This window comes from Schistocerca americana, chromosome 1, assembly GCF_021461395.2.
Source record: "Schistocerca americana isolate TAMUIC-IGC-003095 chromosome 1, iqSchAmer2.1, whole genome shotgun sequence".
Lineage (NCBI taxonomy): Eukaryota > Metazoa > Arthropoda > Insecta > Orthoptera > Acrididae > Schistocerca > Schistocerca americana.
In genome coordinates, this window is record NC_060119.1 from 726,051,118 (window position 1) to 726,068,741 (window position 17,624).

The 17,624-nt window shown below is 42.0% G+C and overlaps 1 protein-coding gene across 4 annotated transcripts in view; it reads left to right on the forward strand.

The window, feature by feature from the left end:
• The window catches only part of LOC124610446 (protein unc-13 homolog 4B), a 251,742-nt gene that overhangs the window by 212,094 nt on the left and 22,024 nt on the right, over positions 1-17,624 (forward strand). For all 4 annotated transcript variants that reach the window (XM_047140159.1, XM_047140161.1, XM_047140160.1 and 1 more), the window contains 9 exons: positions 1,548-1,700; positions 1,834-1,971; positions 2,423-2,474; positions 10,546-10,703; positions 12,823-13,039; positions 13,338-13,412; positions 13,811-13,918; positions 14,044-14,259; positions 14,464-14,673. In XM_047140159.1, coding sequence (XP_046996115.1) covers positions 1,548-1,700; positions 1,834-1,971; positions 2,423-2,474; positions 10,546-10,703; positions 12,823-13,039; positions 13,338-13,412; positions 13,811-13,918; positions 14,044-14,259; positions 14,464-14,673 — 1,327 coding nt within the window. The remainder of the gene's footprint in view (positions 1-1,547; positions 1,701-1,833; positions 1,972-2,422; positions 2,475-10,545; positions 10,704-12,822; positions 13,040-13,337; positions 13,413-13,810; positions 13,919-14,043; positions 14,260-14,463; positions 14,674-17,624) is intronic.

Genomic DNA, 17,624 nt, shown 5'->3' on the forward strand with positions numbered 1-17,624 from the left:
TTGTTTAAATTTCCAGCTCGGAAAATGGAAAAGAAAGATGTTCACATATTAGTTCATTTATTGTTCTGATGTTGAATAATGAGCTTTCCTTAGAGATCCTGAGACATGCCCACAGTTTTTAGCTATCCAGTTCTAATTCTATGTGTGTATTAAAAACCATAAATGTGCTGAATGAATCAAATGTTTCTAGTGATTTCTGTTGATATCTTTAATTTATGGTTTCGTTATTTAATCATAATATGATTTATTCACAGGGATTTAACTTCACAATAAATTTGCTTTCATGTATTGGATATCAACAAGTTTTGTAACATCAAACTCACATTTCTTCCCCAGTAATGAAGCATTTTAGAACAAAATCAGCAGATATTCATGTCCCATTATGCAAATTTCTGATCACATATTCAACAAGACTTTACTGCATGATATCTCCTCCACAGCTTACAGCTAGCAGTTCCTTGGTGTTCAGCTGGCTGCCCTACTTCCACAATATTAACAATTGATCAACATGGGCTGTAAGAAAACGAATGGAATGTAGAACCCACAGAAACTGTTACTCTGTAAGCATGGAATGTTAGGATCATATATCTGTACTGGGGAACATGTATCATATCCTTTATAAAACGTAGGAAGCATGACTCAAAATTTAATAAAACATTTGTCAAAGAACCCTGACAGTGTAATACAAGCCCAGCAAGAGTTTTAATCAAATATACTGCATTATCTTGTCACAGTCCGTAAACAGTCAATACAAAAGTAGTAGTAAAGCAGTCCGTCAGTCAAAAGTAATATTACATGTTTGCTGTACACATATGTGGTAAGCGTGACAGATTGTCACAATCAGTGCCTTATGTGTTACAGCAAGATATCACTATTTACTTTTGGTTACAGCATTGATGCTGTAGCTACGTTTGATTCTTGATTGGGTTAATGCTGTCAGTTGTGTAGTGCCATAGAATTAAGGTAGAAACTATTGATTTTCGTGAGAATAGTGGGGTTGAAGCAGTGTGTTGCCTTTGAGGCCTTAACCACTGGTTCAGTTCTCCATTTTGACACAAGAATTTTATCTTGTCACATATAAATCAGTTATTATTATTATTATTTTATATTTTGTAGCTATTTCTAGTTTTGTCCTTCCCATTCAAAGTGGAAATCTTGTACTTTGATGCACAAGCTCCATGAATCACATTTTAAAAAACAAAAGATGTTTCATCACTGTTGCATAACCTCAGCCCTGGTTTATATTTATGGTATTAGTCTTTCAGCATGAGGTGCTACTTCACTTAAACTAATCTATAGTATTTTTCTGTGCTATTTACCTCAGCTTTCACTAGTAGTATTCATCTTTACTAAGAACATTATAATTTTTTTTTCCATACAATATTGTTTGGTTATAAACATTGATTCTAGATAATAAAAATGTAGCACAAAACTTTTTTATACTGCAAAGGTGTTCATAATTCTTTTTATCCATGAAAAAAATTTTCCTTTGTTGTTACTGCTATTCAGTTTAATTATTGAGCTTACAGTTACTGTCTACTTTTCAGCATTCTCTCATTGTTAAAGGAATTACAACCTCCTGAGGGTTTTGAACTTTTTCCTCAGTCTGTTTATGGTTGGCTGAACTATGATGGTGATGAGCCAAATTGTGATATACAAGAGACATTGAGACAAGCTGTTACACAGGGAGCTACTGACTGGTAAGCTCTCACAAGTAGGACATTACTCACAGACTAAAGGAAACAGACAGAATGAAGAAAGTTTATAAAAATAGCATAGTGATAGTTTTCTGTATTATAAGCACAAGACTTCATAACTTGAATATTTTTGTAGGTATAATCATATAATGGACAATAACAAGGTAAATGATTCTGAAGAAGAAGCTCAACTGAACCATGTAATTAAAATTGTACAGCTTGTAAGGACAGATCTTCAGAGAGCAATTGAATACCATGATAAAATTTTCCAACAGTAAGTACAGTAAGAATCATTTCTATTTTGGTTGTAGATAATCTACAATCTTCTCACTGCAGTGTACCTGTATGCATGTTGACATTAAAAAAAAAAAACTGGGTACAAATACTGAATATTAATAATAATGAATTTACATAGGGAATAACATTGTCCCCATTTTTTAAGTAGTGGACATTTTAACAATTTAAATAAATGTTTCTGAAATATTTGGACATACAAATGTCATAATACTGTTAACAAACCTGGGTTAGGTTTAAAAGTTTCCATGTACGGAAAATGCTATGACATTAATGGATAGTTATTAATAATTCAGACATTATTCAGAGTCATTTTGGATATCTCATCTTTGAAAAGCTGAGAATTTAATGTGAGGATTGAGTATATATACTTTAAATAGTTACTCAGTCTATGTTTAATCTCTCTTATTTTGGCTTCTGTTTATTTCCAGGACAATCCACTTACCATATGCAAAGACACTGTACAAATTGTATGAATCGAAAGTAAGTACTAAACATTGCAACTCAGTAAAGCTTTTAGCACGTAATTCTGATTAACAAACATCATACAATGATTTGATAATATTATGAAAAGGACAGATTGCTACTCCCATGACCACAGGCTCTGGTTGCCGAAGATTTAATGTACTCAATAAAGATATAGTAGACTGGTTGCTGGATGCGTGTGCACTCAGCTAAATTCCTTATGAATTTTCCACTGTTCTACAGTGGTTGAGACCCACACAGCAGATAGAAAATAATGTTAGGCTTTTTTAAAGCGACAGGCAAATAAAAACAAGACAAATGGAGAAAAGTAAGTAAACTGCTTATTGTTACAAAAGTAATTCCCATAACTGTTACATTTATCCACTGTGAGACAAAACGGTTGATACCTTCACGGAAAAATGTTTGCGGTTGCTTATGACTACACCCAGGCATACACCTCTTCAACAAAAGCAAGTTTCCAGCCAAAATGTCTGCAGTTGTCTGCAGAATCATGATTGTACCCAAGCCATAGTGGTCACAAATGTCTTTCTTCAGGGCTCCAAATTATGGAAATCGCACGTGGAGAGATTGGGACTGTATGGAGGATGTGTGAGGGCTTAACAGCAAAATTTCTGTAGTGTAGTTGAAACAACAGGTATGCCAGCTCCTGGAAATTCATGATGAGCCTTTTCTTTGACAGCAAGCACCCACTGCTCATGAGCTTTCTGTGACATGCATAGCATATGTGGATGCTGCAAAAATTGAAGCACCCAATCAGTCTTAAACATTAAGGAATTTTGATGCTGATGTCATTCTGCTGCTGGAAAATTACTCCCCAGACGTAGCCCAGGTGGCTTAGACTACACTGCATACATCTTGCTGGGAAGCTCTTACACATCTTCCATTCAGCCTCAACCCCTCCCCATGCAATTTCCATATTTTTGGAGCACTGAAGAAATACATTTGTTGCCACCGTGGCTTGGGAAAAATCATGATACTGCAGACAACTGCAAACTCCCCCTGCGGGTTCGGGGGCAAGAATAGGCCCGCGGTATTCCTGCCTGTCGTAAGAGGCGACTAAAAGGAGTCTCAAATGTTTTGGCCTTAATGTGATGGTCCCCCTTGGGGTTTGACCTCCATTTTTCAAAATTCTACAGAAGTACGAGCCTTTTGGGGAAGGACACCTTACATGGTGTACCACTGGTCCTAAGTGAACTAAGACCTTGGCACTCAGCATTGCACCGGCGTTGTCACCATACCCATTATTCCTCAAATTGGGCCTAAACGCCTGATGGGTTGTCCAAGTTACGCCCATAGTGCATCTCCATCTGCACCAGCGATCATGATGGACTTTCCATGGCACCAGAAATCCAGCACGGTAGCCAGCCCGTTGTGGTGGGGTCGTCATGTACCCTCTAGGTTGTAGCCCCCTGACAACACAGGGATCGTACTGCCGATACCTGAGCTGCACCCTCCCCACGTTGGCCAAGGAGTAGATGCCCGTCTTCTTGGGGCATCAGGACTCCCGGCAATGGTCATCCTGCCAGGTGGCCCTTGCTGCGGCTGGGTGGCGCCCGTGGGGAGAGCCCCTGGTCGGAGTGGGTGGTATCGGGGCGGACGTTTCGCACATGAAACGTCAACACGTATCAGGTCGCTCTGCGGCCGAGTCTTCCAAAAGAAAAGGTACCGTTTCTAGTTCTGGTTCTCCTGCCCTTTCCCCCTTGGCCACTCCATGGGAGGAGGGACAGGCCCGCCGGCTTGGGGCGAAGTACTTCCCCCGCTATTTGGTCTGTTCTCGAACAGATGGGGGGACGTTCGCCACCTCCAAGCCCATGTTCTTTGTTCAACACATTGAGGACGTCTTCGGGGAAATCGAGGCTCTCAGCAAGATGCGATCAGGGTCCGTTCTTATCAAGACCACCTCTGCCACACAATCGGCGGCACTCCAGGCGTGCGACCGCCTAGGGGACATCCCAGTCTCCATTGTCCCACATCTGGCACTAAATAGGACGCAGGGGGTTATTTTTCATCGTGACCTCCTGCTACAATCTGATGAGGAGCTCAGGGCCAACCTGGAGCGCCGCGGCGTGCATTTCGTCCGGCGAGTCCAGCGCGGCCCCAAAGACCGTCGCATCGACACCGGGGCCTTTATCCTCGCCTTCGAGGGGGACGTTCTCCCGGAGAAGGTAAAGGTGATGTGCTACCGGTGCGACGTGCGACCTTACGTCCCGCCTCCTATGCGCTGTTTTAGGTGTTTGCGCTTTGGGCACATGTCGTCCCGGTGTGAGGCTGAGCCCCTTTGTGGCGACTGTGGACGTCCTCTTCGTGAGGAACATACTTGCACCCCACCACCTCGGTGCCCTAATTGTCCTGGCGTCCACTCGCCTAGGTCCCCAGACTGCCCCGCCTATCAGAAGGAGAAAAAGATACAAGAAATCAAAACTTTGGATCAGCTCTCTTATTCTGAGGCCAGGAAGAAGTATGACCGCCTTCATCCCGTGTCACTGGCCACTTCGTTTGCCTCAGTTGTGTCCACTCCTTCCGCTGTATCCTCACCTCTATCCTGTCCCCCCTCCGCCTCCTCTGCCCGTCAGGGGGCTCTGCCTCCGCCTCCCAAATCCCTCCCTTCCAACTCCTCCTCCCCCGCGGCCCCCACCCCCCCTGCCCCAGGGGCCACCCTTCCTCCTCCTCCTCCCCCCACGCCACCTGAGAAGCGATCCTCTTCTCAGGCGTCCATCGGGGAAACGTTCCGGACCCCAGCTTCCGAGGTCCGGCGTTCCAAAACGGACCCCGCGCGTGAGGACCTTCTTCGGGTCCAGCCCACCATCCCTGTGCCTCCTCGGCCTTCCAAGAAGGCCTCCAAGAAGAAATCTCTATCCCCCTCTCCACCCCGGCGCGTTTCATCTGACGCTTCATCCGTGAGTCGCTGCTCCCGGCCGTCCTCAGTTTCGCCGGGACGCTCTGCTGCCAGGCGTTCCGCCGGCCTTTTGTCGGCAAATGATGCGGCCCCTCCTACACAATCAGGGACAGCGGCCGCAGCTGGCGACGAGTCGATGGAACCGGATCCGCCTGCCGTCAGTTGTAGCGTTGTTGCCTCGCAACCTGGCCCTCCGCGGCCATCGAGGTGACCAGCTCTTCCCCGTCTCGTTCCCCCAACTTTTTGACTAGCAATGGCGTTGTTTCATTGGAACATAAGAGGTATTCGATCTAATCGGGAGGAATTACAACTGCTCCTCCGCCTGCACTGTCCGCTCGTCCTTGGTCTCCAGGAAACCAAGTTGTGCCCGACTGACCGTATTGCCTTTTCCCACTATACCTCGGAGCGGTATGACCTCGCCCCTGTGGATGGTATCCCAGCTCATGGTGGGGTCATGTTGCTCGTTCGGGACGATGTCTATTACCATCCCATCCCATTGACCACCCCACTCCAAGCAATAGCTATCCGCATTACTCTTTCTGCTTTTACTTTTTCAGTTTGTACCGTCTACACTCCACCGTCATCTGCTGTTAGTCGGGCTGACATGATGCACCTGATCGATCAGCTTCCCCCGCCGTTCTTATTGTTTGGCGACTTCAATGCCCATCATCCCCTTTGGGGCTCTCCTGCATCCTGTCAAAGAGGCTCACTCTTGGCAGATGTCTTCAACCATCTCAATCTTGTCTGCCTCAATACCGGCGCCCCGACTTTCCTCTCGGACTCTACTCATACCTACTCCCACTTGGACCTCTCGATCTGTTCTACCACTTTTGCCCGTCGGTTCGAGTGGTATGTCCTTTCTGACACCTATTCGAGCGACCACTTCCCCTGTGTCGTTCGTCTCCTGCACCACACCCCATCCCCACGTCCTTCGCGCTGGAACATACTGAAAGCTGACTGGGGACTTTACTCCTCCCTGGCGACCTTTCCGGACCGCGATTTTTCCAGTTGTGACAGTCAGGTCGAATACCTCACGGCTGTTACTATCAATGCTGCCGAACGTTCCATACCTCGTACTACTTCTTCTTCACGTCGCGTTTCCGTCCCCTGGTGGAACGAGGCTTGTAGGGACGCTATCCGTGCTCGACGACGTGCTTTACGCACCTTTCGCCGCCATCCTACGTTGGCGAATTGTATTGAATACAAACGACTCCGAGCGCAATGCCGTAGAGTCATCAAAGACAGCAAAAAAGCTTGCTGGGCCTCTTTCACGAGCTCCTTTACCAGTTTTACTCCCTCTTCCGTTGTTTGGGGTAGCCTGCGCCGGCTGTCGGGCATTAAGGCCCACTCCTCAGTACCTGGCCTGACCTCAGGTAATGAGGTCCTTGTTGATCCTGTGGCTGTCTCCAACGCCTTTGGCCGCTTTTTCGCGGAGGTTTCAAGCTCCGCCCATTACCATCCTGCCTTCCTTCCCAGGAAAGAGGCAGACGAGGCTCGGCGACCTTCCTTCCACTCGCTGAATCTGGAGACTTACAATGCCCCCTTTACTATGCGGGAACTCGAACGTGCGCTTGCACTGTCCCGGTCCTCTGCTCCGGGGCCAGATGCCATTCACGTTCAGATGCTGGCACACCTTTCTCCGGCGGGCAAAAGCTTCCTTCTTCGTACCTACAATCGCGTCTGGACCGAAGGTCAGGTCCCCATGCGTTGGCGTGACGCCGTTGTTGTTCCTATACCCAAACCCGGGAAGGATAGACACCTTCCTTCTAGTTACCGCCCCATTTCTCTTACAAGCTGTGTCTGTAAGGTGATGGAGCGCATGGTTAATGCTCGGTTAGTTTGGATTCTTGAATCTCGACGACTACTTACTAATGTCCAATGCGGCTTTCGTCGCCGCCGCTCCGCTGTTGACCACCTTGTGACCTTGTTGACATTCATCATGAACAACTTTTTGCGAAGGCGCCAAACGGTAGCCGTGTTCTTCGACTTGGAGAAGGCTTATGATACCTGTTGGAGAGGAGGTATCCTCCGCACTATGCACAAGTGGGGCCTACGTGGTCGTCTGCCCCTTTTTATTGATTCCTTTTTAACGGATCGAAAGTTTAGGGTACGTGTGGGTTCCGTATTGTCCGACGTCTTCCTCCAGGAGAACGGAGTGCCTCAGGGCTCCGTCTTGAGCGTAGCCCTTTTTGCCATCGCGATCAATCCAATTATGGATTGCATTCCACCTAATGTCTCAGGCTCTCTCTTTGTCGATGACTTCGCGATCTACTGCAGTGCCCAGAGAACATGCCTCCTGGAGCGCTGCCTCCAGCGTTGTCTAGACAGCCTCTACTCATGGAGCGTGGCAAATGGCTTCCGGTTCTCTGAAGAGAAGACGGTTTGTATCAACTTTTGGCGATATAAAGCGTTCCTTCCGCCATCCTTACATCTCGGTCCCGTTGTTCTCCCATTCGTGGACACAACTAAGTTTCTAGGGCTCACGTTGGACCGGAAACTGTGTTGGTCTCCACATGTCTCTTATTTGGCGGCCCGTTGTACACGTTCCCTTAATGTCCTCAGAGTTCTTAGCGGTTCATCTTGGGGAGCGGATCGCACTGTCCTGCTTCGCTTGTATCGGTCCATAGTCCGATCGAAGCTGGATTATGGGAGCTTCGTCTACTCGTCCGCTCGGCCATCCCTCTTACGCCGGCTCAACTCCATCCACCATCGGGGGATACGTCTTGCGACCGGAGCCTTCTACACTAGTCCTGTCGAGAGTCTTTACGCTGAAGCTGCCGAGTTACCGTTGACCTACCGGCGCGACATACTGCTGTGTCGGTATGCCTGCCGGCTGTTGTCTATGCCCGAACACCCCTCTTACAAGTCCTTCTTCGCCGATTCTCTCGACCGTCAGTACGGGTTATATGTGTCTGCCCTGCTGCCCCCCGGAGTTCGCTTCCGTCGCCTGCTTCGACAATTGGATTTTGCCCTCCCTACCACCTTCAGAGAGGGTGAGAGCCCGACACCACCTTGGCTCCAGGCTCCAGTTCGTATTTATCTCGACCTCAGCTCACTCCTGAAGGAGGGTACTCCGGCTGCAGTGTATTGCTCACGGTTTGTCGAACTTTGTGCTCGACTTGCTGGTCACACCTTTATTTACACCGATGGCTCCAAAACTGACGATGGTGTCGGCTGTGCCTTTGTCGTCGGGACCGCCACCTTTAAATACCGGCTCCTTGACCAATGTTCCAGCTTTACGGCCGAGCTTTTTGCTCTCCATCAGGCCATTCAGTATGCCCGCCGCCACCGCCATTCATCGTATGTCCTCTGCACTGACTCACTCAGTGCTCTTCAGAGCCTTGGGGCTCCCTATCCGGTCCATCCCTTGATTCAACGAATACAGCAGTCCCTCCATTGTTTCGCTGATAATGGCGGTTCTGTCAGCTTTCTGTGGGTCCCCAGACATGTAGGAGTGCCTGGGAATGAGGCTGCGGATGCTGCAGCCAAGGCTGCAGTCCTCCAGCCTCGGCCAGCCTCCCATTGTGTCCCGTCATCTGACGTTTCTGGGGATGTATGTAAGAGGCTTGTGTCCTTGTGGTGGGATGCTTGGTCATCCCTCCAAGGAAACAAGCTCCAGGTAGTAAAACCGCTCCCAACTGCTTGGACAACTTCCTCCCGACCATCTCGGCGCGAGGAGGTCCTTCTGACCAGGTTGCGGATTGGGCATTGCCGGTTTAGCCACCGCTACCTGCTCTCTGGTGACCCAGCCCCGCAGTGCCCTTGTGGTCAGGCATTAACGGTGCGCCATGTTTTATTGTCGTGTCCCCGTTTCAGTCAATTTCGTGTTGTCCTGTCCCTGCCATCTACCTTACCGGATGTTTTAGCTGATGATGCTCGAGCAGCTGCTCGTCTTCTGCGTTTTATAACTTTAACTGGCTTGACCAAAGACATTTAACCTTTTTACTTATTTCATCTGCATCTTTGTCAGGTCCTTTTGATGTCCCCCCATCCCCTTGAGTTTTAGCAGGTTCCTTGTGCTCTAACACCAGTGACTGGGCGCTAATGACCTCAGCAGTTGAGCGCCCTTAAACCCTACCAAAAAAAAAAAAAAAAACAACTGCAAACATTTTTGCATTAAGACATTGGCCATCTTACCGCATAGTGACATAAATGTATTAACAGTTATGGCAACCATTTTTGAAATAATAAAGAGTTTACTTACTTTTTTCCATCTGTCTGTCTTCATTTGACTGCCCCTTATATTTTCCCGCAGTAATGAATTTCCTCATACCACCATAATGGGGAAAAGGTATAATGAGATATCAAGAATAATATAAGTCCACCTTTTAAATGTCTCTCTTAAATCAGTGAAAAAGGTAAAATATTTATTCACAACATATCAGGGCCACAAAGTGAAGGTCACAATATCAAAAGGTATGTACAAAGATGTAAGATATCATGTAAATTACTTGTGATAATAAAAGCACGTAAATAAAACACCAGCCACCATTTGCCAAATGGGAATAAGTGCTGAATGGATGTTGGTGTAAATGTGACAGTTCCTGTCAAGTTATTTGAATTAGCTAATAAGTGTGATTTGCCTCGATTAACTGAGGATTTGTGATAAATGAACTGATAACTTCAGGTATTAACTTACCATTAATTTGAGACTTTTTAAGTGTTGTTAATTACCAGTTTTACTCTTGTCCCACTGAGTCACTCTTCATGTGGATTCATATATTGTAGTTCCAGTTAATCTTTTTGCCACTGTTCATTTGAATCTTCCAAAAAGGAAGATCTGCCTTTATTAATGCCTACCTTCTACTACCATGTAAGCTGAAGTTTTATTTATTGTTTGTAAGGGTTAGTAAGAGGCCTTTTACACACATTCGTTTGACTTGATTTTGAAACTGGTAATGTTCTCTTACTTCAAGAGAAAGTTCACTATAATATCATGACCGAAAGATAAGGGATGAGAAATTTTACACACGGAACTAAACTGTAGTAATATTACCGGTAGAAGTTATGAGCCAACCAATCATATTTTTCAACAAACATAAGTAACATTATATTTAATGTGCATGATTGTTTTCAAATGGGAACATTTATTTGTGCAGTTGTTTTTCCCTTTAGAGAACTTTACAGAGAATCTGCTGTTTTACGAAGTGCACATTTTTATTTTATTTACAGGTTTCAGAACTAGTTGGACCAGTTATCAAAAATGCGTGCATGTGTTTGAAACCACTGAAATTTGGCGATAACATGGAAGTTGTTGAAGGTGATACTGATCCCCTGAGTATGGGCACCAAATTGTTTGAGCTCTACTTGATTCTCCAAAGGTTCTGTGTGTAAGTACTTGTTTTAGAAGTTCTGTAATAAATGATTTCAAGGGAAATTTCATCTTTAATTAGAATCACCTAAAAGGAAATATAAAAGAGATTATGCTAATATTTATTTCTTTAGATGTTAATCTGTTGCCAGCATTGTTACACAATAGATTCATACGATTGAATATACGCGCATTCCATCCTGGATTTTCTATTGTTCGAATACACACGCTCCTTTATATAAGGACCTGAGGTGCTATGTTTTCCACACATGGGAACCGGTCACTTCATGAGAAGTGATAGTCAGTATTACTTTTTGTTGACGAATAGTTTGTAAGCTATTTGTTGTATTGTATAGATCCACAACCACCATATACAGGGTGATTGTAATTAAAGTTAAACTTTCAAACCACTGTAGAAATAACACCACTGGTCAGAATGATGTAAAATTGCAATGGAACGTTATTGGATAAGGGGGAAAACGTATGGCAGAAAAAATGTAGGAATAGATGGTACTGTAAGCATCATAATTTAATAGTGGTTGACTACAAATGACAAATTAGTCACACAACAATGCCCAAGGTGTACGTCCAGTGTTAAGCAAACTATACTGCTCAGTGTGCATGGGTGTACAGGTGTGATACTGTTAGTTACTTAAGCCCATCCACCAAAGCAAGTTCATATCACATTGGTTGGGAAAAATCTGTTTATAATTGTCCTGAGGACAAAAAATGCATAAAAGGCATCAGTTACATCAGTTTTTAACTATCCAGAGATAAAAAACCACATAAGAAGCATAGAAGCATCAATCACTTCGGGTTTTAATTGTCCTGAGGCCAAAAACTGAATAAAAAGCATCAGTCAGAATCAAACTGGATTATCAGTTTCCTTGTGACAGATGCAAAACATGTTCGATCTGCTGTCCACTATTTTCTGCAACAAGTTGAAATTGAGAAACAGCTTGTTTCACAAATGACCGAAGTGCTTCCAGAGTCACATTCAGAATGTGTTGCACAATGCATACCTTCAATGCAGCTAAGTTTGTAATTGGAACACTGAACACATCTTCTAGATAGCCTCACAGCTAGAAGTCACACAGATTAAGTTCAGCTGATTGGGACAGCAAGACTATAGAGAAGTGGCAGCTGATAATTCTAGCATTTCCGAAATGGTGCTTCGGCAGCTGCTTAACTGGTTTTGCAATGTGCTGAGGTGCTACATCTTGGATAAAAATGGTCCCCTCCACACTGTTGGAGAGCTGGAATGACCTGGTCGCTCAAAAGGCCCTTATAGTGCTAGCTAGTGATGGTACAGGTAACAGGACTGGGAACACCTGTCTCTTCGAAAAAATATGGCCCTATGATAAACGATGGCTTAAACCCACACCACACCATGACTTTTTCAGGATGATGTGGTACTGGTTGATTTGTGTGTGGATTTTCCATTGCCCATATCCTACAATTCTGTATGTTGACATGCATATTGGAAGCTCTTTCAGAAGTAATTACCTGAGAACTTCCACTTGTTCTGCTTGTAATGTGAATGGATGATTTTTCTGTTCACCTGCAACAGTGCCTGGAAATGAATGGCTGCCATTTGGATGGTGTCAGTTTTTGCACAGGAACTGCAATGCATTCTTGTCTGTGCTTTATGTTTATTAAATAATATATTTGTAATCTGTGAGAAATGTAAAAATTTAAATTTATAAAAAATAAATTTGTTAGAATGATCTAAAAAGTGTAACAGATCCCTACCAGATGTGGAATATGCCATAAATATGTAAAATGATTGCTTGCATGCTATTATGGAGGCAGAAGTGTTCATTAGCATTTCATAAATGATCATAATTCTTAGTTGCATATTGATTTGCACCTTACATTTCAATCAGCCAAATGTCCTGCATGATTAATCTACAATTGAGCCACAGCTTTTGCTCATGTATGTTCATTGTTTCCATACTAACATATTGAAGTATCAGTGAATTCTTTTAACAATTACCAGTGGTGGTAATTAAGATTAGTGGTGTAGTGGCTTAGCAAGAAAGTTACGATAAAAAAAATGATAGTGTGTGCATTTTATTCATATTATTGAACTGTAAAAACCTGTTTTATGTAATCTACTAATAATTATATTATTGCAGGATGGGCATAGGATTATGTCCTGCAGATGCTGATGATTTTGAAATAAAAAACTTTCATCTGTGGTTCCATCGAGGTGTTGCTCAGTGGCTTGATATAGCTTTATACAAGGCGTTACAGAGGATAAACAAGGCAGTGGAACTAGATAAGTTGGAACCTGTTGATAGCACTGTTAAATACAGCTCATCTGCTGTAGATACTCTGGCAATTTTTTATCAGGTAAAAACTGAGACACGTAATCCCTTTATTTGCCTTGTATTGCTGGTTTTTTCTTTTAAACATAAAATGAAATTATTTGATTTGATTTGATTTGATTTTTTATTGGTCCAGTTTTATCATACAGCACAAATTGTACAATTGATATTGGACAGGTCAAAGATAAGTTACAATAATACATAATATTAGCAATTCAAATTAGGTACCAACTACAATTACTTTTGTTACTTATTCAGAAATTCTCTGATAGAATAGAAACAGTGCTTTATTAGAAATGCCTTTAGTTTTCTCTTGATTGCAGATAAAAATATTCTGGAAGCAACTAAACTGGCCAGATGTAGAAGGTTCTTACACTTTTGTTGCAAAAATAATTGATGTAAGTACCCAAAATATGAATTCATGGAAGGAGGGGCCCTAAGTTATTTGGTTCTGGTTAGAGAATGTTTTTGTAAAGTGAATTATTTTAGAATAAAGAAAACTTTTGACCTATTTGTCTTTTATATTTCTTTAATTCTCTTTGATAATATAAGGAAAATGACAGATTGCTACTCCTCATAAATATGACACGCTGAGTTTTAGACAGGCACAGTAAGAAGACTAAAAAACACCCAATGAGTTTTCCTTATATTGTTTAATTCTCTTTGTATTTATTTCCTTGCTCTCTATTTTTAATTGCATGGACAAAATTTTAATTTCACTTTGAAACTTAGAACATCTCGATAGATTTATTACAACTGCTGGTACAAAATTAATATTTATTATCCTTCCTTATAGGATATTTGTAAGTGCTCAGTCTATTATGCAGACAAAATGGGCAAGAAAGTTGAAGGTCTTGGCGAAATTCGGAATGTGTATGAAACAAAATTTGAAGTCACAAATGAGGTGAGTTTTCCATGTAACATAGGTTTTAAATTCTTTCCATTCTCTGGGATTAATTGTGTTACAATGAAATATTTCTCTCTTTTTATAATTAATTAACCCTAAAAATTTATTTATTTTTTCTCCAGTGGTGTCTGGCAATCAATAACATTGACTATGTTAGACAGTCGATAGTTCCTTTTGTGTCAGAACTGGGTATGGAGGAAATAATCACATCCCTTGCAAACTTCAGAAGTCAAACAGAAGCTGAACACTGCAGAGAAACATTACAGTTAGTGATTGACAATGACGTTGAAACAGTAAGAAATAAAATTCTGGAGTTACTGGAAACAGTTGCTGAAAAGGTACACAATTTATAAGTAGTTTTGGATTACACTAAAAATAATAAAAACATAATACCTCTGATAACAAGACAGACGGCGTGTAAGCCGGAAAGGTGGAATGGAGGGATATAAAACTTAATAACTTGTTATTTATTAATGCTTGGTTTGATTTGTTCATTGTGATTGGAATAATGTTGAACTTACAGTGACTTAACATTTTTCCAGATGACACCATCAATACACAGATTTTTACTTGAAGGTGCAGAACTTTTACATCAAGACAGCAATACTTTGGACAGGTTAATGAAATACCTAGATGATAACCTAATTACGCTTCATTCACAATTAAATGAAGATAATTTTGATAGAATCCTTGCAATTATGTGGGAGAATGTGTCTCACATTATGCTTGATATTGTGGAGAATAATCTAGAGGTAAGAAATATGTATTAGAAAATATTCTTACTACCATTCTCACAAAAGATTGTTTGTTGAAGACACAGACAATTCTTGCTCCTGCTTGTGAGAGCCTTGTATAAGTAATTTTTTTTCATTGTCTTTAATCAGCTGACACAATTTCCTTTGGCTTATTGTGGTCTGAATATTACGGACTTCAAATGTGTTTTAATACAGTGAGAGCTCACTTACCTTAACAAGCAAGATAAATGTAACAGTACAGATGAAAGAAACTGAGTGACAGATCTTGGGAGAAGAGAGTAAAACAATAGAGAAACATGGGCAGAACAGTTTACATCTACATACATACACTGCAAGCCACTGCATGGTGCATAGTGGAGAGTACCCTGTACCACTACTATTCATTTCTTTTCCTGTCCCACTCACAAATAGCATGTGGGGAAAAATGACTGTCTGTACACTTCCATATGTGCACTGATTTCTCAAATCTTACCTTTGTGGTCATTATTGAAAATGTATGTTCGTGGCACTAGAATCGTGCTGCAGTCACCTTCAGATGCTGGTTCTCTAAATTTTCATAGTAGTGTTCCTCAAAAAGAATGTTGCCTTCCCTGCAGAAATTCCCATTTGAGTTCATGAAGCATCTTCATAATACTTGCGTGTTGTTAAAACCTAATGGTAAAGAATTTAGTAGCCTACCCGGAATTGCTTTGATGCCTTCCTTCAGTCCAACCTGGTATGGATACCAAACACTTCAGCAGTACTCAAGAATAGGTTGCACCAGCATCCTACATGCACTCTTCCTTACAGATGAACCATGCTTTCTTAAAATTCTCCCAATAAACCGGAGTTGACCATTCATCTTCCATACCTCAATCATGTTCAATCCATTTCATATCATTTTCAGAGCTACACCAAAATATTTAAACAATGTGACTGTGTCAAGCAGGACACTAATAATATTTTGTTCAAACAATCAGGTTTGTTTCTCTTACTCATCTACATTAACTTATATTTTTCTACATTTAGAACTAGTTAGCTGCCATTCAACACACTAACTAGAAATTTTGTCTAAGTTATTTTGTATACTCCTACAGTCACTGAAGTTTGACACCTTCCCACACACAACAGCATCATCAGCAAACAGCCAGACTGCTGCCCACCCTATCTGCCATATCATTTGTGTATATGGAAAATAATAGTGATCTTATCACTCTTCCCTGGGGCACTCCTGATGATCCCCTTTTCTCTGATGAACACTACTCATAGAAAACAACATACTGAGTTCTGTTACTTAAGAAGACTTTAATTCACTAGCGTATCTGGAAACCTATTCAATATGCTTGTACCTTTGTTAAGAGTCTGCAGTGGGGCATGGTGTCAAATGCTTTTTCGAAATCTAGAGTTAAGGAATCTGCCTATTGCCTTTCATTTCTATTTTGCAGTATATCATGTGAAAAAAGCATGAACAATGCTTTCTAAAACTGTGTTAATTTGTGGACATAAGCTTTTCAGTCTCGAGGAAAGTTATTACAGTCAAACTCTGGGTATGTTCAAAAATTTTACAGCAAACTGATGTTAAGAATATTAGTCTGTAATTTTGCAGGTCCATCCTTTTAGCCTTCTAATAGCCAGGAGTCAATTGCACCTTCTTCCAGTCATTTGGAACTTTGCACTGGGTGAGATATTTGCAATAAATGTAAGCTAAGTATGGGGCCAGTGCCATAGGGTACTCTTTGTAAAACCGAATTAGGATTCCATCCAGAACTGGTGATTTACTTGTTTTCAACTCTTTCAGTTGTTTCTCTATGTCAGGGATGCTTATAATTCTGTTGTCCACATGGGAATCCATATGGTGGTCAGATGACAGTGTATTTCTTTGATTTTCCTGCATGAATGATTTCTAAAATGCATAATTTAAAACTATTGTTTTGTTTTGCTGTCTTCTATTGCCACACCAGATTGGTCAATGAGTGACTGGATAGAAGCTTTAGATCCACTTATTGATTTTACAAAGGATCAGAATTCCTCAGGTTCTTGGTCTGATCTTCAGCTAAGATATGGTGGCAGTAGTTGTTATAAGCTTTGCACGTAGATCTTTTCACAGATGTATAAATATCTACTAACCCCTGGCCTTCATCATTTGCACGTTATTGTTCGAACCAAAAGTGCAACAGCTTTCACTTTCTCAGCATTTTCCGAATTTTATTGTTAAATCACGTGTGTCTTTTCCATCCTTAATCCACTTACTAGGGTCATACTTGTCCAGAAAACGATTTACAATCTTTTTAAACTTTGCCCATAATTCCTTTGTGTCCATCATAATGGAACTAAATGATGTCAGTTCATTGTCTAAGTGAGATGCTAACAACTGCACATCTGCTATTTCTAGCAAAAACATTCTCCTGGCCATTTTGACTTACTTATTAACATTTTAACAATAGTAACTATGATGACATGATCACTGATCCCCATCTATACTAATGTCATTGATAAACTCTGGCCTGTTTGTGGCTACATAGTCTATAATATTTCCATTGCACGTGTGCTGCCAAACTAGCTGCTCAACACAGTTTTTGGAAAACTGTTCCAAAATACTTCACATGACTGTCTGCCTGTATCCCCTTCAATGAATCCATAGAAGTGCCAGTCTACACTTGGTAGATTAAAGTCACTTTCAACTAGAATTGCAAGGTCTGGGTATTTATGTGATACTGTCCTTATACTTCCTTTGAATGACTCTGGAACTGTCGCAGTAGAATTGGGTGGCCAGTAAATACATCAAACAATAAACTTGCTTTCACCTACAACTGTCATACGTGACCAGATAACTTAAATCACACTCAGTTCCGACCTCACTAGAGACAATATTTTTGTCAACTGCAATGAATACTCCCCGCCCCCCTCTAGCCCTCTGGTCACTAATCTGTCTTTTTGATATACATTCCATGACTCATTAAATATCTCAG